The sequence below is a fragment of the Onychomys torridus genome, chromosome 9 (genome assembly GCF_903995425.1).
Source record: "Onychomys torridus chromosome 9, mOncTor1.1, whole genome shotgun sequence".
Taxonomy (NCBI): Eukaryota; Metazoa; Chordata; class Mammalia; order Rodentia; family Cricetidae; genus Onychomys; species Onychomys torridus.
The window spans coordinates 476,994-499,753 of NC_050451.1; the positions used below are offsets into that span (position 1 = coordinate 476,994).

The 22,760-nt window shown below is 40.7% G+C and overlaps 1 protein-coding gene across 1 annotated transcript in view; it reads left to right on the forward strand.

Moving 5' to 3' along the window:
* Dnah12 (dynein axonemal heavy chain 12) overlaps positions 1–22,760 on the forward strand; it is a 168,422-nt gene that overhangs the window by 135,595 nt on the left and 10,067 nt on the right. Inside the window, exons 62-69 of the mRNA XM_036200006.1 lie at positions 3,124–3,268; positions 6,081–6,231; positions 6,710–6,963; positions 7,384–7,524; positions 14,700–14,837; positions 17,363–17,596; positions 19,207–19,395; positions 20,833–20,936. Of these exons, the coding sequence (XP_036055899.1) occupies positions 3,124–3,268; positions 6,081–6,231; positions 6,710–6,963; positions 7,384–7,524; positions 14,700–14,837; positions 17,363–17,596; positions 19,207–19,395; positions 20,833–20,936 (1,356 nt within the window). The remainder of the gene's footprint in view (positions 1–3,123; positions 3,269–6,080; positions 6,232–6,709; positions 6,964–7,383; positions 7,525–14,699; positions 14,838–17,362; positions 17,597–19,206; positions 19,396–20,832; positions 20,937–22,760) is intronic.

Genomic DNA, 22,760 nt, shown 5'->3' on the forward strand with positions numbered 1-22,760 from the left:
AGACGGTGGACCTGGACCTTCCCACCTCAGCAGCCTTTCTAACCACAGAAACGCCCTGTGGCTTCAGGATTCGTTTCCCTTAAGGGTTGTATTAAAGGGGGCAGCTTTCATTTAATTATTTCCATTTTATCAATCTTTAGCCCTGAGGTGGGGAAACACCCCCCCCCTTTTTTTTAGAGAGACAGAAAAAGAATTTGACAAGGAAGGGGATTATCCTTAAAAAAACAAACCAACTCCCATTTAACTGTTTAACTGAAATAGCACTGCTGAAGCATCTCCACATAAAGCAATCAGCATCTCCAGGCATGGTGAAACATGTTTCTAATCCCAGCACTCCAGAGACTGAGGAAACAAGGTTGACTTCCAGGCTAGCCTGGTCTAAATGTGAATTCAGGCCAGTACAACAGAGCATGAAAGTACAAGTAATCCATAACACACAGCACACAAAATGTACTTCAAGTCGATGAAGTAAAGGTGTTAATGTATGTGTGTCACAAACGAACATGGAGATCTTCAGGTCATTCACGTTGCTGATGATATCCTTGGAGTCTTTTCTTTGTGGAAAAGCTAGTCGGGGTCAGTTTGATCTGCCAGTGTAAGGTTAAAGTGGTCACTTGCCAGAGCAGATGGACCTGGGCTCTGACTCTGGACATTTTTTACTTAAAGCTATGGGCTAAATGGCAGACATTGATGACATTGAAAAACCCAGTTCTGCATTGGCACAGGAGACCACTTCCTAAATATAACACCAGTAGTGCAGACACTGAGAGCAACAATTAGTAAATGGGACCTCCTAAAACTGAGAACCTTCTGTAAGGCAAAGGACATAAGTAAATAAGATAAAACAACAACCTATATAGTGGGAAAAGATCTTCACCAACACCACAACTGACAGAGGGCTGATCTCTAAAATATGTAAAGAACTCAAAAAACTAGTCAGCAAAATACCACACAATCCAATTTAAAAATGGGCTACAGACCTAAACAGAGAATCGTCAACAAAAGAATCCCAAATGGCCAAAAGACACTTAAGGAATTGCTCAACATCCTTAGTCATCAGGGAAATGCAAATCAAAATTACTCTGAGATACCATCTTATACCTGTCAGAATGGCTAAGATCAAAAACACTGATCACAGCTTATGTTGGAGAGGATTCAGAACAAGGGGAACACTCCTCCACTGTTGGTGGCAATGAAAATTTGTACAGCCACTCTGGAAATCAGCATGGTGACTTCTCAGAAAATTAGGAATTAATTTTCCTACCTCAAGACCCAAGGATACCACTCGGGCATATACCCAAGGAATGCTCAATCATACCACAAGGACACTTGCTCAACTATGTTCATAGCAGCATTATTCATAATAGCCAGAACCTGGAAGCAACCTAGATGCCCCTCGACCAAAGAATGGATAAAGAAAATGTGGTACATATACACAATGGAGTACTACTCAGCTCTAAAAAACAATGACATCATGAAATTTGCAGGCAAGTGGATAGAACTAGAAATTATCATCCTGAGTGAGGTAACCTAGACTCAGAAAAACAAACATGGTGTGTACTCATAAGTGGATACTAGATGAAAAGCAAAGAATAACCAGACTACAACCCACAGTCCCTGAGAAGCTACCTAACAAGGAGGACCCTAAGAGGGATGTGTGGATCACCTTGGGAAGGAGAAACAGAGGAGATCCTGATGAGAAACCTGGGGGTGTGGAGGTGCAATAGAGGGGAGGGGGGGGGGATGATAATATAGGGAAGGGATGGTTGAGCAGGGGGAGGGATAGAGTGGGAAGCAATGAAAGAGACATCTTGATAGAGGGAGACATTATGGAGTAAGGAGAAACCTGGTGCTAGGGAAGTTCCCAGGAATCCACAAGGATGACCCCAGATTAGATACTAACAACAGTGGTGGGGATGTCTGAACTGGCCTACCTGGTAATCAGATTGGTGACTACCCTGTCATCATAGAGCCTCCACCCAGTAACTGATAGAAACAGATGCAGAGATCCATAGCCAAGCACCAGGCCGAGCTCCACGAATCTAGTCCAGAAGAGAGGGAAGAGGAATTCTATGAGCAAGGAGGTCAAGATCATGCTGTGGCAATCTACAGAGACAACTGAACCCACGAACTTTAGACCGACAGCTGTGGAGTCTGCATGGGACAGGACTAGGCCCTCTGCATACGTGAGACAGCTGTGGAGCTGGGTCTGTTTGAGGGGCCCCTAGCAGTGGGATCAGGGTCCATCCCTGGTGCATGAGCTGGCTTTTTGGAGCTCATTACCTATGGGGGGGACACCTTGCTCACCCCTGATACAGGCGGAGGGGGTGGATCCTGCCTCAACTGAATGTACCAGGCTTTGCTGTCTCCCTTTAGAAGAACTTACACTTTTGGAGGAGGGGATGAAGAGGGGGGCTAGTCAAGGGGGAGAGTGGGAGGAGGGATGAGAGGGGGACCTGTGGTTGGTATGTAAAATGAATAAAAAATTTAAATAAAACAAACAAAAAAACAGTTCTGGTTATTTTACTTTTCTGCATATCACTCTCCATTTCTTTTTACATGGTGCTTTTCTTTGTGAAGATGTTACAATTTTTATGTCCAGGGAGCAATAAAAAGTGGCATTTCCTTTCGGGATTGAAATAATACCATGGTACATTTGTCAGGGAAGAACTCACAGCTGGATGGAGTCAACTGAATCTGTCATCACCGAGGCCAGAGTCCTGCAAGCTGCAGGAGAATCATGTCAGAACTCTGATTAGAGCAGCATTGTCTGAATCAAGGCCTCTGGCTTCTTCTCTCACACCTTCTACTCGGCTAGAAGGGTTTATTTACCTGTTCCTAGATAGAATGCATTCCCCACCTCCCCTCAACTCCTGAATCCTAGCACTCAGGAGGCAGAGGCAGGCACATCTCTAATTCAGGGCCAGGATGGACTAGAAAGTGAGTTCCAGGACAGCCAAGGCTACTCAGAGAAACCCTGTCTCTGTCTCGAAAACCAAAACAAACAAAAACAACTCCTGTATTCCAGTAATTTTAACATGGTCCCCTTGATGTCTTATTTCTTCCCTTGCTCAATCATCTCTTAAGATATTTCTCAATGAAAAAACAATATTTCCCCACTAGGGAGCATTTTTGTGAGCACACAAGGGAGTGGCAGGAAATCTATGACAGCAAGGAGCCGCACAACGTGAAATTTCCAGAACCGATGGATAAGACACTGAATGAACTGCAGAAAATAATAGTCCTTCGGTGTTTGAGGCCCGATAAGGTAAAAGACAAATTTGGGATTCAGATAAACTGCAGTTTATGAAGCACCAGTCTTAACACAACAGCTTCGTGGTGTGTGATGACACCGTCATCATCTATGGTGACAGGCCTCCTAACCAGCAAACACTGTGTAACCAGAATCTCGGGTTTGCTCTTTGACTGGTATTGAAAACCTAGAGACAGCAATAAGCTAGAGGAAATAAACTTCCAGTTTTAGCCAGAGTGGGAAGAAGGAGGGGGGAAAAACCCTCCATTTCTTTGGGTCTTGCTTATAAAAAATGTGGCAGGAGGACCACCATGAGTTCCAGGATAGCCTGGGTTACAGGGTGAGACCTTGTTTCCAAAATCCTAAATAAAAATAAATAAATATTTTAAAATTCAAATGTAGAAAAAAGCATGTAGAATTAGACCAGAAAGGGTTATGTTTTGGGATGCTGTGCAATGTCTGTATAAGCTAAGTGTTAAAAAGTTTAAAAACTGTATAAGTTTACGAAGCTAAAAACTACCATAAGCTAAGGGTATTTTCTGCTTGAAGAATAAAAAACCTTGGTGAACTAACCTAATAAGATTCTTGCTTTGCATCTGGGGACACCTGTCTGTGTGTCACAGACAGGCTCTCAGGAGGCAAGGGGAGTTAGTCCCACCTCTTGTGGGGTACTGCTTTGCCATCCATGCTTTGAAGGCTGAACTTACCTCACATGCCACTGGGCTTACCTCCCTAGGACACACAATACTTGTTGATCTGTTAGGGTGTCTCTAGCTAGAGCAGGGAACTTTTAGTGGTGGGATCCCATATCTTGTTTGCGGTGTATCTTCAAGACTTGAAGCGCTGCACAGGCAGGTATTATATGGTCAGTCAGTTTCTACAAAGTGGGTTGAACTAAACTGAATTAAAACATGTGTCATTAGGGGCTGTCCAGACTGAGTTTGAGGAAGTGGGTCCTGAGATGGTGAAGCTAGCAAGTGGCCAGGGAGCCTGGGAGACCTGAGACCCAAGGCAACACTGGAAGTGCCGCTCAGATCCAGAGGCAGTCCAGAAGACATCTGCCCCTGCCTTTTTGTTCTGTAACCTGTTATGCTGACTGGATGAGACCTACCAACACTGTATTACAGAGGGAAAACTCACTTTACTTAATCTACTGATCTAAATATTAGTCTCAGCTAAAAAGTGTAGACTATTATTTGACCAAATATTTGGGTATTGTGGCCTTAAAAGACATCTTTTGTTTATATAGCAGCATGAGAGGCAAAATACTATATCTAAGTATGGTTATAATTTATATTTTTCTTATAATAAATATGAGTATAAAATAACACACTGTAATAAAGACACACAAAAAAAAATACAGCTGCTGAGAAGTTAATTTTACTCTCAACAGCCCAAAGACAAATGGCAAGATGGCTTAATGTGTTTACTTGTTTACTTCCTTCTTTCCTTCCTTCTTTCCTTCTTTCCTTCCTTCTTTCCTTCTTTCCTTCCTTCCTTCCTTCCTTCCTTCCTTCCTTCCTTCTGATATTTATTTATTTTATGAGTATGAATGTTTTGCCTGCATGTATGTCTGTATACCGTGTGATGCCTGGTGCCCATGGAGGTCAGAAGAGGACATTGGATCCCTTGGAACTGGTGCTACAAGCAGCTGTGAGCCACCATGCGGGTCCTGGGACCCAAGCCTAGGTCCTCTGCCAGACAAAGATGCTCTTAACCATTGAGCTGTCTCTCCAGCTCTGCTCATCCTTATTTTGAGACAGTTTTGCTATGGAACTCCAGCAGGTATCTGATTGTCCTTCTGCCTCAGGGTTACCCTAGCTTTGCTTTGGAGATCACCTGGAAACTCAGGTTCTTTTGCTCATCTAGAAAGGTCACTTAGTTGGCAAGATTGGCACTCCCTCATGAACACTACATCTGTTGAAGAAGGAAATTAGGTATTGAAGGAAACTTCCTTATTAAAAAAATGTGACTAAAAATAGTGTAAATAATTTCTGCTTGTGGGCAGAGATGGCTCAGTGCATAAGGCATTGCTGCCAAGTCCGATGCTCTGATTTGACTTCTAGGACCCTCACAGTGGAAGGAGAGAACAGTTCCCACAGTTATCCTCTGACCTATACAGCACATAAACAAAAACAAATAAATATATGTAATAAAATAAACAACAATAATAATTTGTTCTTGTGTCTCTACCTGAAACAGTCACATGTGATATTGTCTACAAGAAATGCTGAGAAATACATGGGGCTCTATTACCTAAAGGAGGCAAAAATCGCAGATAGTTACAGTTTCTGCCATACAAAGTGAAAGGATTTTATTTTTTAAGGACCTTTTAAAATTGTGTGTGTGTGTGCGTGTGAGTGCGTGTGTGTGTGTGTGTGTGTGTGTGTGTGTGTGTGCATGTGCGAGTACAAGCACACCCATAGAGACTAGAAAAGGATATAGGCTCTTCAGGAACCAGGGTTACAGATAAGGGTGAGCTGATAGGTGTGGATGTTGTAAACAGAACTCAGGTCCTCTGGAGGAGAATCAAATACTCTTAACTGCTGAGCCATCTCTCTAGTCCAGAGACATATTTCATTATGTTTTAGACTTACTTGTATTTCTTTTTCTGTAAAAAGATAATCTCCTTTGTCCATTTTTCTTTGGAATGCTTTCTTGTCCTCAGTTTACAGATTACTTTTTACATGTTAAGGAGTTAATGGTTTTCTATGATGGATGCACTGTATGCCTTTTGGAAATTATGCTCTATTTTTTGTTTGTTTTTCAGTAAATCTATGGTATGCAGTAAAACTTTCTCAAAAGACTGTATCTTCTCTATCTCCAGATAACACCAGCTATAACAAATTATGTAACTGACAAGCTAGGGAAAAAATTTGTAGAACCTCCACCATTTGATTTGACGAAGAGTTACTTGGATTCAAATTGCACCATTCCCTTAATTTTTGTGCTGTCTCCAGGAGCAGATCCCATGGCCAGTAAGTATATATACTGTAACACACACACACACACACACACACACACACACACACACACACACACACAATTTATTTTCTGTGCATGTTTTGCCTGCATATATGTAAATGCACTGCATGTCCAGCATATATTGTAAGCTTGTAACTTATAATTAAAAACATTTTGTTCACTGGGCAGTGGTGGTGCACGCCTTTAATCCCAACACTTGGGAGGCAGAGCTAGGCAGATCTCTGTGAGTTTAAGGCCAACCTGGTCTACAGAGCGAGATCCAGGAAAGGCACCAAAACTACACAGAGAAACTCTGTCTCAGAAAAAAAAAATTGTTCAACATGCATTTGTTATATGACTATAAATCTGTTAACAAATCTGGTGGTTAGGGAATGATAACCAGGATTTTCCATGATAAAGCCCACATGCACACACAGGAACTGTAAGCTGGAATAGAGTAGTAGTGGTGTCATTTGTTCCTGTCCCTTGTAGGCCTGCTGAAGTTTGCAAATGATAAATCTATGTCCGGAAATAAGTTTCAAGCTATTTCCCTGGGTCAAGGACAAGGGCCGGTTGCAGCAAAAATGATCACAGCTGCAATAGAAGAAGGAACTTGGGTTTGTCTACAGAACTGTCACCTTGCTGTTTCCTGGATGCCCACATTAGAAAAGATATGTGAAGACTTTTCACCTGAAGTCTGCAATTCAACTTTTAGGCTTTGGCTCACAAGCTATCCATCTCCAAAAGTATGTTTCTTATGATAGAGTCCAGTACATTTATTTAGCTATTATACTATATTTCTGTCTTTTTTTATGGTGTGTTCTTTTTTTTTTTTAAGATTTATTTATTTATTATGTATGCAACATTCTGCCTCCATGTATCCTTGCATGCCAGAAGAGGGCACCAGATCTCATTATAGATGGCTGTGAACCACCATGTGGTTGCTGGGAATTGAACTCAGGACCTCTGGAAGAGCAGTTGATGCTCTTAACCTCTGAGCCATCTCTCCAGCCCTATATACTGTATTTCTTCATTAAGTTTTAAGCTCTTAACCTTAGAGATTTTGGAATATTCTGCTCCCATACTCCTTTGTTAATCCACTGATGTTTGCATTTTTAGAGCTCAAGATTGTCATCTTTCATGATACTTTGTTTGTTTTGTCTTAGTTCCCAGTGACAATTCTACAGAATGGAGTAAAAATGACTAACGAGCCTCCCACGGGTCTTCGGCTGAATCTCCTTCAGTCATATCTCTCCGATCCAATTTCTGATCCTCAGTTTTTCAAGGGATGCCCAGGCAAAGAACTGGTAATGTTCAGCTTCCAAGACTCGCCAGTTGTGTTCTTATAGTAATGAAACATGCTAATACAAGCTTTTATTTAATATGTTTTCTAAACTGGGTATACTTTCTAACATAACAAAAATTGTTTCTATATGATTCATCATTTTATTCTCAGTGGTTTATATTCTGCTTATGACATAGTAGACACTGAAATAAATATTTTTGAGTGAATGTAATTTAGTCTATAAACTAAAGCCCAAAAGCGTTTTAGATTATATAACTTAACCATTCTTTCAACAAATATGTGTGTTGGGCATGTCCAAAAGTACTAGCTATAAAGCAAAGAGAATACAGATGCAGAGAAGTATGCCTTTGAATAATGCCATAATGGTTTCAAATACTAGGTTTTCCATTGTACAACTAAAACCACTTCACAGTCAGACATCATGGTGCATGCTTATCACACGAGCATTTACAAGGCTGATGCAGGAGGATTGCTACAAGTCTGAGGCCAGCATGGATTACATAAGCAGTTCTAGGCTAGCCTGGGTTACCAATTGAAACAAGTGGTGCCTGTCTGCAGAATGAAACTAGACCCCACCTCTCACCCTGCACAATAATCAACTCTACATGAATCAAGACCTGAAACTCTGGGAATTTTAAACTAGCTCCCACCTCTCACCCTGCACAATAATCAACTCTACATGAATCAAGACCTGAAACTCTGGGAATTTTAAACTAGCTCCCACCTCTCACCCTGCACAATAATCAACTCTACATGAATCAAGACCTGAAACTCTGGGAATTTTAAACTAGCTCCCACCTCTCACCCTGCACAATAATCAACTCTACATGAATCAAGACCTGAAACTCTGAGAATTTTAAACTAGATCCCACCCCTCACCCTGCACAATAATCAACTCTACATGAATCAAGACCTGAAACTCTGGGAATTTTAAACTAGCTCCCACCTCTCACCCTGCACAATAATCAACTCTACATGAATCAAGACCTGAAACTCTGAGAATTTTAAACTAGATCCCACCCCTCACCCTGCACAATAATCAACTCTACACGAATCAAGACCTGGATGGAACTCTGAGAATTTTAAACTAGATCCCACCTCTCTCCCTGCACAATAATCAACTCTACACGAATCAAGACCTGAAACTCTGGGAATTTTAAAGAAAAAAGTGATTACACACTGTAAGATGTGGACATAGCCAGAACTTTCTAAATAGGACTCCAGTAACTCAGGAAATAATGCCAGAAACTAACAAAAGAGACATCATGAAACTAAAAACCTTCTGCATAGCAAAGGAAACAGTTAATCAATTGAAGAAACAGCCTAGAGAGTTGGAGAAAATCTTTGCCAGCTATATATCTGATAGAGAATGAATATCTAGAGCATACAAAGAACTTAAAGAAAACCTCAACAAGAAGTTAATCAACTCAGTCAGTAAATGGGCTAATGTAATGAACAGTCTCAAAGGATGAAGGACCAAACGTTCAATAAACATGTGAAAAAATGCTCAGCCTCTCTAGCTATCAGAGAAATGCAAATTAAAACTACATTAAGAGTTCCTCGGGGCTGGAGAGATGGCTCAGCAGTTAAGAGCACTGCTGTTCTTCAGAGGACCTGAGTTCAATTCCCAGCACCTACATGGCAGGTCACAACTGTGGTAACTCCTCTTTCAGGGGATCTGACACCCTCGCACAGAGATACATTCAGGCAAAACACCAATGCACATGAAATAAAAATAGATTATATATATATTTTTAAAAAGAGTTTCTGTGACCCACGTTAGAATAGTAGACATTAAGGAAACAAATGAGAGGCTGGAGAGATAGCTCAGTCATCCCACATAGGGTGTCTCACAACCATCTGCAACACCAACTCCAGGGGATCCAGCGCCCTCTTCTGGTCTCCATGGGCACTGCACACACATAGTGTACATACAGGGCATCAGACACATACATTATACATAAAATAAAAAATTTTTAATCTTTTTCAAAAACGAAAATTAGATCTACCATACAATGCATGCATTCAGAGGGCTCCAAGTCAACACATCACAGAGACACCTGCACACAGTATTTATTGCAGCACTACTCACTAGAGCCAGGTTGTGGAGCTATGGTATACAGACACAATGGCTTTTTTCAGTCGTAAAGAATAATGAACTTATATTTGCTGGAAAATGGGTGTAGGGAATATCAACATATTAAGTGACCAAGTCAAAAAATACTTTCTCCTATTTGTTTTCCTCCACTTTGTGTGGTGAACCATGCGTGTGTGTATGGCATGAAGCAGAAGCAAAGCTGGGGAGGACGATGGGAAAGAGGAAACATAGAGCTGCGGAGGAAATACGCTCCATGCACCTCACAGACTCGTGTTAGAATGCCCTCATGCACCACAGTGCCGTGACAATAGAGAGATGCCCTCGTGCACCACAGCCGTGACGGTGGAGAGATGCAAGGAAACTACACAGTCAACCCAAACCAGCCAACACATGGGCGACGGAAGCCACAAATAGTCCCCAGAAGATGATGTGCACATGGCCAGTAAACACATGGGAAAGTACTCAACATCTTAACCACCAGGGAAATGCAGATGAAAAACACACAGAAATTTTATCTCATCCCAACCAGAATGCTTCTCACCTAAAAGACAAGAAAATTGCTGGTGAGGAGGTGGGTAAAAGGGAACCCTTTTACACACTGCTTGTAGAAATGCAAATTGGTTCGGCCACTGCAGAGTTAGTATGAAGATTCCTCAAACTAATGTGACCATGTAACCCAGCTGTGCCACTTCTGGATAAAGTCTGTCTTCATTAAGGTAACTGTGGCTGTGATGAAACATGACCAGAAGCAAGCTGGAAAAGGAAGAGTTTGTTTGACTTACACTTCCACACTGTAGTCCATCATGGAAGGAAGCCAGAACAGGAATTCAAACAGGGAACCTGGAGACAGGGGCTGATGCGGAGGCCATGGTTGGTTTTTCGAGACAGGGTTTCTCTGTGTAGCTTTGCACCTTTCCTGGAACTCACTCTGTAGCCCAGGCTGGCCTCGAACTCACAGAGAATTGTCTGCCTCTGCCTCCCGAGTGCTGGAATTAAAGGCATGCGCCACCACCGGCCAGCCTAAGCCTGCTTTCTTATAGAACCCAGGACCACCAGCCCAGGAATGATGCCATCCATAATGAGCTGAGCCATCCCCTATCAATCACTAATTAAGAAAATTCCCGGCAGGCATGCCTCCATCCTGTTCTTATGGGGTCATTTTCTCAATTGCTGCTCCATCCTCTTTAATGACTTTAGCTGTGTCAAGCTGACAGAAGACTAACCAGCAAAATATCCAAATGATGCTAAGGCAATACACCACAGGGCATCCATATAGTATGTCTGCTGAAGCACTATTCACAACAGACAGGCTGTAGAATTCACTTGCGTATCTGCCAATAGCTCAATGACTAGAAATTATGTGGCATATATAATATACATAGAGGAGTTTTATTCTACCAAAAATAAGAATGAAATTATGTCATTTGCTAGAAAATTGATGCAATGGGAGATCATCGTATTAAGCAAAGAAAGCCAGACAAAGAAAGACAAATATCACATATTTTCTCTTATTTGAAGGTCTTATAATTAATCTCACACACACACACACACACACACACACACACACACACACGCGCACGCACACACGCACATGCGTGTGTGTTCACACACACACTATATAAACAAGGGAAATAAGTATGATTAAAGTACATGATGTATTTGAAATAAATTTTCTTCAAAAAATGCAACACTATATAGAGTGATATTATGAATATAAATGATCAAGTCAATAACATTGTAAAGCATAATAACCCTTAAGTAAATAAATGTACAGTTTTGCACATGGTATTGAAGACTTTAGGGGATCCCAGTATAGCACTCACTTTTCCTGTCTGAATTCTTTCCAACTGAGAATCTCACGCCCAAAAAAAGCATATACATAGGAAAGACAAATTACAACTTGATTGATGTTAATGGCTGTCTTCCTCAGATGCTCTCCACCTTGTCTTTTGAGGCAGGAAATCACTGAATCTGAAGCTTGCCATTTTGGCTAGGCTGGCTGGCTGGCCAGTGAACTGTTTGGATCCAACTGGGTTACAGGCACACTACCCTGTCTGGCTTTGACATTAGTACTGGGGATTTGAACTTGCTTTCCCTACAAGAGCCATCTCCCCAGGCACTCCAAAACCTTTTGAGTGAGGATTTGGCTAACCTCAAACCCACAGCAGTCCTTTTGACTCGGCCTCCTAAGTGCTGCAATTCTAGGTATGCACCATCACACCTAGCTCCAACATTAACTATTTTATATTTGCCTATTTAAGCCAAAAAAAAAAAAAAAAAAGTGAAAGCGAGAGAAAGGACTGAAGAGTTGAAAGACCACTCTCTGTGCTTCATGACGATTCCTATGCCTACTTCTGCACAGTGACTCTGTAAGTCTAAGAAGACACGTCATGGTTTTAGAAGAGAGCTTACCAGAATGGAGAAGGCAGCATAGTGTGTGATCCCTAGAATTAGAGGACAGAAGACCAAAGACAGAACATCAGAAGCAAAGCTAATTTGGGACTCAGATTATGCAAATAAAAATGGTGCTATGTTGGAGAAGAGCCCCCCTGGCACTTTCTGTATTATAACATTGATCAAGCAATGTTGGCACTCCATTATTGTTGTCTGTGAGATCCAAAGTTAGTGTCCATGCCATGTATCATCATTTTATGGTTAATAGTGGTGACCTTCACCAAGAAACTTCTCTGGAAGTAAAAACAAACAGAAGATAGGTCAAATAAGAAGGTTGTGCCTTAGTTTGCTTTCTGTGGCTGTGATAAAGCACTGACCAAAGCCGACGTGAGGAGGAAAGGGTTTATTTGGCTTCCATGTACTGGTGACAGACCATCATTGAGGAACATCAGGGCAGGAATTCAAGGAGGATCAGACGCAGGAATTAGGAGGGAAGCTGTGTAACGGCTTGTTCAGTTCCCCTTCTTACACAGCCCAGGACTGCCTGCCTAGGTATGGTGCTGCCCACAGTGGGCTGGGTCCTCCTACACCAATCCCCAATGAAGACAATGCCCCACCGACATGCCCTCAGGCCAGTCTGATGGAAGCTGTTCTTTGATTGACGTTCCCTCTTCCCAGATGATTCTAGTTTGTGTCAAGGTAAAAAAGAAACAGACCCACATGGAGTGAAATATTCTATGGTGTTTGTTCTCACTGTGCTGCAGATGCTCCTAAAGGGCTTGTTCCAGCATGCACTGCCAGACCCTCCCTCCCCCGCCCCCAGTTTTCTAACTCAGTAGGTCTAGGAGGAGGCTTAAGAATTTGGGGTCTAGCCCAGCAGTGGTGGCGCACACCTTAATACCAGCACTCGCGAGGCAGAGCCAGGCGGATCTCTGTGAGTTCGAGGCCAGCCTGGTCTACAAAGTGAGTTCCAGGAAAGGTGCAAAGCTACACAGAGAAACCCTGTCTCGAAAACAAAAACAAAAACAAAACAAAACAAGCATTTGGGGTCATAATTCTCAAGAGAAAATGGTTTCTTCAGGTGACTAGCTTATAGATACATATAAAATTCTTTTAGAGGCTCCCGGAAATAGTTGACATGCCCCTAGTAATATCTGACAACTGAACCCACAATAATTTGAGCTGTCATCATTTGGCCATTGGATTTAATATCTTATTGTTACAGGTTGTTAATATCTTAGATATCTAACAATGATTGAGTTCCTTTTCAGTTTCTACATCTCCTATGCCCAGTTACAGTCTCCCTGAAGGAGGTGATCTCCATTCAGTCAATAAATGTTTACTGAATACTCACTAAGTGCAAGGCATGCTCCTCTAGCTAGCTATGCCATTAGTATACTTGCAATCCACTGTGAGAGATCTGAAGAGACCCTCCAGAGCATCCTCCAGAGCACTGTTAAAGGCAGCCTATGTGACATCATATTAAACACTAGAAGATGTCATGGGTAGATCAACTATCCATGGGAGGGAAGGCATAATGGTGGCAAAGACCCATTATGTAAGTGTCTGGAGGAAGAAATATATTTATGTATCAAGGAATTGTTCTCAAATTGTTCTTCTCTCCCTGTTTCACTATACCGTTATCTAGTGTATGGATATACATTTTGACTTACATATGTTTCAAGAATAGAGTCTCTTCATTAAGGCACAGTATGCTTACATTTCTGGATTGGCTGGGTTTTGATTTTTTGTTGTTGTTGTTTTGCTTCAGTCTTCAGATGAATTGTGTTATGTTTCCCAGAGTAACCTCCATCTCCTGGGCTCAAGCTCTCCTCCTGCTTGAGCAGCTAAGGCTATAGGTTTGTACCACCATGCCTGGCCTGCATCTCAATAGTAAAGAAACCATGAACTGTGACTTAGTCCTAGCCATTCCAGACTCTTGGGCAGAGAGATTGCTTGAGCCCAGGAGTCCAACCTGGGCAACAGAGCAAGATTCTACTTGAAAACAAATAGGAAGGGGAGGAGGGAGGGAAACAGTTATACCAGTGCATCACAGGAGGGTAGCAATTGACTTAGAGCTGCTTGAGATGTTCTAGCTTGAAGTACATGTCATCAGTATCTTTGAAATCTACTGTGGAAGACCTAAAGAGATGGGTGAGCATCCTTCAGAGCACTGATACAGGAGGTGTAAGTGACACCCATATTAGACATTGGACAATGTCATGGAGAGATAAGCTAAAAATGCCTTCCCTAGCGCTCTCTAAATGAAAAGTAATAAAATTGAGCATTATATATTGGAATTCATTCATATTCTCTTCATTAGTCATTCTTTTGCACTTACAGTCTCAAGTATATGCCCACAAATCTACAAAATAATACTGGGTGCTGGGTTAGAGATAGCTGTGAATGGCAGGTATCATTAACCAACATTTTTATAAAAGAGTAATAATTTTTATTTTAGTAACATTCAACATTATTACAGCTTGCTTAGATTTGGATATTTGAATTAAGCAGAAGGTGAGTGCTTTTTAGAGAAAGTATGCCTTTAGATACATGCCTTTTTAAACTACAAGTTTGTACTGACATGGGAACGTAGAATCTTGTAATGAATGATCATCTATTTTTCTAGTTTTACCGATGGAAATCTAATCATATTTTTCTTTTGTACAATTTTTGCATTAAAGGCATGGGAAAAGTTGCTTTTTGGAGTTTGCTTTTTTCATGCTCTTGTTCAAGAGAGAAAGAAATTCGGTCCTCTGGGTTGGAATATCCCGTATGGATTTAACGAGTCAGACCTACGCATCAGCATCCGACAGCTGCAGGTAAAACAAGAACAGCACAAGCATCTGTGAGAGAGCACGCTTTAACGTCCCCAGGCCACACTTAATGGCATTATGTCAGACTTCATAGTACAGATAACAGATTATTCTCATAGAAACTATTGATATTTGGCTGGAGATGTAGCTCAGAAGTAAGCACTTGCTTTAATATACATGAGGCCCAAGTTTGGACCCCAGCTCTAAAGGAGGAAAAAAGAGTTAAAAATAAATTGTTAGTATCTTATCAAGTCTTTAAAAAATAATGAATCAGAAACCTTAAACAGAAATAAGTCCTTTATTTTGAAAATCCCTATAGTTGCTGAAATCAGTGCTTATAAATTATAATATATGTTGAATGACTTTGATTTGAACATTGTTTTTGGAACTAGTAGTAGGTAGGAGAATATTTTGCTTAAAATATTTTCCATACAACCTATAAACAACTGAGAACTCAGCATCTGCCAGGCCCCAGATATTAGTCTCACGACCTCACCCTTCCCAGAACTAGCACTGAAATCCACAGACATCATCTAGATCCATCTGTCATATCTAGCGGTGAGGACATGAAATGAGATTCATCTTTAGGATATCTTCATCTGGTCATGATGGCAGGGAATCTCTCTCCAAAAAGCCCAAGCAGAAACTGGCAGCTAAGTGGTTAAACAGTAGGGAGAGAGCTGTCTCTATTTCTTGCATATGGTACAAATTTAACATTCCAGTTCTCTAGGGGTCTCCTCCGGTTTGGGGGGGACCCAGTTGAACATACATGTGTCCTCCCCCAAAGGGGAAACTTTTTTTCAAATGGCACATAATTCATTCCTTCCAAGGACAACCTTCCCTTTTTCTCAGCCTCCCTCTCATATCTCTTGACAATTATCTTCCTCCCTAAAACATGAGGGTCTCAAAAAAGACTAAGCCCTTATTTTGACTGGGCTCTGGAGAACTTGGGAAATATTTTCTTAACCATGTACCATTTCTTCTATAATTCAGAGACAGGCAAAACTCTCTCAGCTAGTTACATACCATTGCAACACACACACTGCCCCTGTATACTAGGCAAAGTACAGGATCTAGAAGTGGAAGAAATAAATTTAAGTCTTCCCATTACTTCGCATTTTCCTAACTTTATTTCATGTTCTGCGAGGTTAATAACAGATGTATAAGACAGCATGAAAGCCATGCAAATCACAGCTTTGCTTTTATTGCTATGATTACAAGGAAACTTATATATATTGAAACCATGTCACCATGGAAACAAGGACCTGGCACTAAGACTTAAAACTGCTGTTTTTATGTCACCATGAAAGATGTCCTGAAACAGGCCTCAGGCCCCCAGCATTGGCCTTGTTGGTATCTGGAACTGTGGGCAGCTACCCTGTGCATTCAGAGCATCCCATACCTCTACCCAAGAGATGACAATAGCATCTCACACCCAGCACAGTTATAATTTACTGATCTCCAGTCATTGCTGAGTATCCCCTCACAAATAAAAATGGATCCCAATTCAAAAGGCTTGTTAGGATTGATTCATTTTAGGGTTGGGCATTTAGCTCAGTGGTAGAGTGCTTGCCTAGCAAGCACAAGGCCCTGGGTTCGGCCCTCAGCTCCGACAAAAAAAAAAAAAAAAAGAAAGAAAGAAAGAAAAAAAAAAAGCTTTAGCAATTTCCATGTTGCTTATTTAACTGAAGTACTTTTCTCATTTAAAAATGCATTATGAAGACTGGAGAGAGATGGTTCAATGGTTAAGAGCTCATATTGCTCTGGCAGAGGACCTGAGTTCAGTTCCCAACTCCCATGCTGGGTAATTCACAGCCACCTGTAACTTCAGCTCCAGGGGACACAATGTCAATCTGACTTTGGGGCACCTACACTCCCATGTGCTCATACTACATACATAAATACACACATACATACATGATCACATGTAATTTTTTTTTTCCAAGAAAAAGGCATTTTTGAGGGCTGGAGGATGGCTCACTGGAAAAGAGCACATGATCTATCTGAGCATCTGACTGAGAATCTCCAGATCTATGTGCATACCCAGATAGGCTAATCCCAGAGCTCACTGGCCAGGCAGCCCAGCCAGAAACAGCAAGCTTCCAGTTCACTGAGACCATGTTTCCAGGCAGCAAAGCAGAGAGATAGAGAAAGCCACTCAGTTTCCTGATCTAGGCTCCACAGTCACACACTTGAAATGCATGCACACCCCCACACATAATCAGTGGATGAGCTAGGCATGGTGGCTCACCCTTCTCATCCCAGCACTTGGAAGACTAAAGCAGGTCTATTGGCTTGAGTCTGAGGCCAGCTCAGACTATAGAGTAAGAGTAAATAAATAGTGAATATCAATATATTTATATCGGAAAATGGAGACAAAATAATTCAAAATAAAATACTGAATCCCAGACATTCGGTAACAATTCTTTCAACTCCCTTTCTACATAGGTAGAGAAAGGAAAGAGAAGCCATTTTAAAATGGAAATGAAATGAAAGAATTTACATTTTTTTCACTTCTGTCTTTGCTTCAGTTGTTTATAAATGAATATGACACAATCCCATTTGAAGCCATCTCTTACCTGACTGGGGAGTGTAACTATGGAGGAAGAGTGACGGATGACTGGGACAGACGCCTCCTGTTGACCATGCTGGCGGACTTCTATAACTTACAAATCACTGAAAACCCTCACTATAAGTTTTCTCCCAGTGGGAACTATTTTGCGCCTCCCAAAGGCACTTACGAGGACTACATTGAATTCATTAAGGTAAATGGTGGCTGAAAGGAGGGAACAACCTATTTGTCTGTGAGAGAGAGAGAGAGACAGAGACGGAGACAGAGACAGAGAGACAGAGAGAGACAGAGAGAAAGTGTGTGTATGAAAGTGTGTGAATGTGTGTGTGAAAAAATGTGAGAGATGTGTGTGAGAGAAAGTGTGTGACAAAGTGTGTATGTGAGAGTGTGTGAATGTGTGTATAAGAGAGAAAGTGTGCATGAGAGTGTGTGTGTGAGAAAGTGTGTGTGAGTGTGTGTGAAAGAGTGTGAATGTGTGTAAGTGTGTGTGTATGTGAGAGTGTGTGAAGGTGTGTGTGAGAATATGTCTGAGTGTGTGTGTGCATGTGTGAGTGTATGTATGTGACAGAGAGAAAAAGTATGAATGTGTGAGAGAGAAAGTGTATGTGTGTGTTTTGAGTGATGAGCTGTACCCTCTAATGTACAGGTTTAGACAAGCAAGATTCTAATAAACTTTCAGACTCATTTTTGTTTAGGTAATTACTGGACATCAGAAAATCTAAAGCTTTTTGTATTTGATGTTTAGTTGATTCTTAACCCTTTGTTTTTTGCACATCTGCCTTATGAATTTGTTGTTGTTTGTTTTTGTTCTTCTGGAGGCCGTCAACCAGCTCCCAAATAAATTGTACCTCGAGGCTTATTCTTAATTATGGATGCCTGGCCTTAGCTTGGCTTGTTTCTTGCCAGCTTTTCTTAACTTTAAAATTATCCCATTTACTTTTGCCTCTGGGCTTTTTCCTTTTCTTCTATATATCTTACTTTCACCCTTACTCCACAGCTTGCTCTGTAGCTGGGTGGCTGACCCCTGATGTCCTCCTCCTTCTCTGGCTACTTCTTCCTTTCCCCCCAGATTTCTCCCTCTATATATTCTCTCTCTCTGCCAGCCCCGCCTATCCTTTCTCCTGCCTCACTATTGGCCATCCAGTTCTTTATTAGACCATCAGGTGTTTTAGACAGGCACAGTAACACAGCTTCACAGAGTTAAACAAATGCAACATAAACAAAAGTAACATACCTTAAAATAATATTCTACAACAGGAATTAATGCTTTGTAGTAGGGAAAGAACAACATTTTGCTCTGCCCTTATGGTATTCCCTGGATGACAGGCAGTTTCATAGGAGAAACAACATATAATTTGTACTGATGTTAATATTTTGTGTATACAGAAGCTTCAGTGAAAGGATTGAAAACCAAAAGAATCAGTTTACTTTGGGACTCATAAAGCCAGTTAAATACACAGATAAAACAAAGGAAAAGCCTTGGACCTTAAGGGGCAATAAATTGTGAGAAAGTACTTAGGAAACATAGGAGGAAAACTAACAGAAGGTAAAGTTATCTTAGTAGACTTTGCAGATTCACCCCAGTACAGTTTTCTGTCTCTAGTAAGAACTCTCACCTTCTTGGCATAACACAAGCGGAAAATTGCAAATGCCCTGCTCTTAGGCAGATTAGGGGAGGAAGAAAATCCTAAGCATAATGAGCCTTTAGCTCAAAGTAATGCTTATGCTAAGGTGGCATATTTTGGAGTGGCATACCCTGATCCCTAGTGAATATATGATGCATACTTAATCTGTCTTCCCTAGAAACTTCCATTTACTCAAGAACCTGAGATATTCGGATTACATGACAATGTTGATATCTCCAAAGATCTTCAACAAACAAAAGTCCTTTTTGAGTCCTTGCTTCTCACCCAGGGAGGCTCCAAACAGACAGGCTCCTCAGGAAGTACTGACCAGATCCTGTTAGAAATTACTGAAGATATCCTCTATCAGGTAAAACTTGGTTTGAAATGTGGTGCTTATGCTGTAATAGAAATTTCATTTTGATTGGAAATTCCATGAAGCTGGACTATAACTTTCAGCAACATACTTTACCTCTCTTAGTTTCCAAATCTGCTAGGTAGAGAATAGCTGCAGGTGTTATAAGGTTTTTTTTGAAGACATTAAGGAGAACATTAAAGTAGTTTTTTAAAATGCTTACTACATAGCTAAGTTCTTAGTAACTGTAGGTGTGGATGAACTACTGTGCCTATCATTCATTTTTATTTCTAAATGAAAAGTAAGAAGACATTTTTTAGTGGAATGTTCTGAACTTGCTGATTCAGGGAAAACATGGTGGGTTTTCTTTTTAATCTATACCTTAGGAGGTGGCTGTCACAAGCAAGTAGTTAGTATCAGTGTTCAGCCAGCAGTCATACATTCCCTTTCCCTGGTCCAGCCTGGTGCACTTAGCCTGATAGGTAATGCGGGATGGCACTCTACTGTCATCCTTTTCCAGTGACAAAGGGAAATTTGAACAGATTATGACCCTCAACCGCAATCTTTGTAGTTCCCTTCCAATGTAGCTATTGTAAATATGCCCTCCTTTGGTGTCAGACACCCTGACATGGCAGAATCTGGCTCCTGTTCCACTTGTCTCCAGAGTCCATGCGCTGTAGCACTGCAGGATTCCCACACAATCCTGGCTGTGGTCACTAAAGTAGGGAGGGAGGTCCATTGTATGCCACCATGATGGCGGCCAACAGTCAGTCCTGGGCTCCAAGCTACTGATTTTGCAACGTGCCTCTCTTCACACCTGCTTCTATGGTTTACCTCTGTGGGGAAAGGCAGCTGACTTCGTGAGTGCTGTCTCCAGTAAGATTCCTAGGAAGGACCTGGAAGAAGGTTTAAGACATGTTTGGGGAGTGCTGAGTCAAAATCATTAGACTGTCACCACTTAGATTCTTAGGACAGAAAGGGCAGCTCGACTCTCAGTTCAAGCACTCCCTAACTGGGAATGCTCCTGCCGCCTCAGGAGTAGGAGCTCCAATGACTTAGGACTTTGAGCATTCCAAAGTCCTCACCATCTCTGCACCTGTAAATATCACATCAGAATCACATACAAAGTGGCTTTCTCTCTCCCTGTGCCCCAGAACATTTCTGTGTTTACAATATTAACTATTTGATAGGAGGTAAGTGATAATTGATTATAACTTCGTATAATTGTAATTGTAAAATTGTACAAAATGAAATTGCAAGTACATTTTATCCATGGAAAATAAGACTCAGTTTGCAAAAAGAAACTATACAGATTTTTAGAAATAATGATGTCCTATCTGTAAAGTGGAAATAATGATTACCTATCTGTTAGTTATTATTTACATTATAGCTGAATGAAGCTTGCTGTCTATTTTGAGAGTAACTTGTGATTTTCAACATATGTTCTTTCAGCTCCCCAATGATTTTGACATTGAAAAAGCACTACGCTATTATCCTGTGAGGTATGAAGAGAGCATGAATACTGTGTTAGTGCAAGAAATGGAACGGTTTAACAAGTGAGTAAATCCCCAGGAAGTTAGAAAGCAGCCAACCAAAGTTGACAAAATGACTTACTGCTATTGAATTTTAAAATCTTAAGAAATTATCAAAATGTCCAATTTTATTTTTTAAGTACCATAGCCTTTTACCCCAAGAGAGATCTTTTATCATGTAAAAATGATTATGAAAAAGAGATCTACTCTTATTGATTAGAAATAGTTATCAATCACATAACTTCTCATCTATTATTGTCCTCTTCACAAAGTAAAGATGGGGCTGGAGAGACGGCTCAGTGCTTAGGATCACTTGCGGCTTTTCCAGTGGACCTGCATTCAGTTCCTGGTGGCCTCATCAGGCCCCTCATAACCAGCTGTAACTCTAGCTCCAGGGTACCCAGCTTCCTCCTCTGGTCTGGCAGCTGCACTCACACACACTTACCCAAACACAGATACCCAAACATACACATAATGTAAAAATAACTTAAACAGAATGAGCATGGATGGGTCTCTCTGTCCTTTCTACCAGTTTCTGTCACTGATATGTGCTTCCTTTTTCTTTACTTTTAAGTGCTGTGGCCCAGATTAGCTATCAATTAATGTTTAGACCTGATCTTATTTATTTGTTGGTTGGTTGATTTTTGAGACAGAGCTGGCCTCAAACTTGCTATGTAGCTCATGTGGGCCTTGAACTCCTAAACCTGCTGCCTCTACCTCTAAAGATGCTAAAATACAGGTGTGTACCACTGTGTCTGGCTCCCTTTTCTTACAGAAGCTGATTAAGTACCCCATGATAAATTATTTGCGCTGACTTTTATTGAATTTTTTGTAATTCAAAACTGGATCAAGAAAGAGAAAATTGTTTTTGTTATGAGTTTTCTGTAATATTTCCATGCTTACTTTGTTTTCTAGATTTGTTGACATAGTAAATTAAACTATATGAAAATACCATGTTGTTCTATTTAACTGTGGGTTTTTAGGGGAGCATAATTTATTTGTTTGCCTCTTTGTTTTGTGGTTCTAAAGTTTGAAACCTAGGTCTTCATATATGCTAGGCAGATGCACTACCACTGAGTCATCTCTCCAACAATAATTCAGTATTTCTTATATAAATACTATAATTATATGCGCATATGTATATATACATATACATGCATATTTACATATATATAATAGTATTCAGCCTCTCAGCTAGTAGGGCTTTATTAATCACTACAGGTATATTTCTGGTCTATTCAGCAGTTGGACTTAAGTAGAAAACAGTGTTTGAAAATTTATAAATCAATACATAATTCATAGTTTGATACATGGTTTCTCTTTTCAGCCATTGCATAATACTTTTTTGGTTTTTATGAAACAGGGTCTTGCTATTATATAGCACAGACTGTCCTTGAACTCACTATAAAGCCCAAGCTGGCCTCAAGCACAAAGAAATTCTCAGTCATTCAAGTGCTAAGATTACAGGTCTATGCCACTTTGTCCTGCTTGCATAACACCTTTTTTCAACTTTTTTCTATATTTCCATGTTATCTGCAATATTACTTAACTAATATTTTTCCTCAGGTGATTCTTTGCTTGAATGAATTTGATTCTCCCAAAATGGTCCATAAATCCAAAGAAACCCTTATAAAAGTTCAAATGTCTTGTCTCATAGTTATGGGAAAAACAATTTTAGAATTCATAAATTCATAAAGAATCAGAAAGTATCTGAAATATCTAATGCAGTTATAAGCAAAAAAGAGCAAAGCTGGAGACATTACACTACCCAAACTCCAGGAGCACATTCAGATGGTGGTGACTGAAGCAGCGTTGACTGATGGACAGAGCAAAGAGCTCAGAAAATGG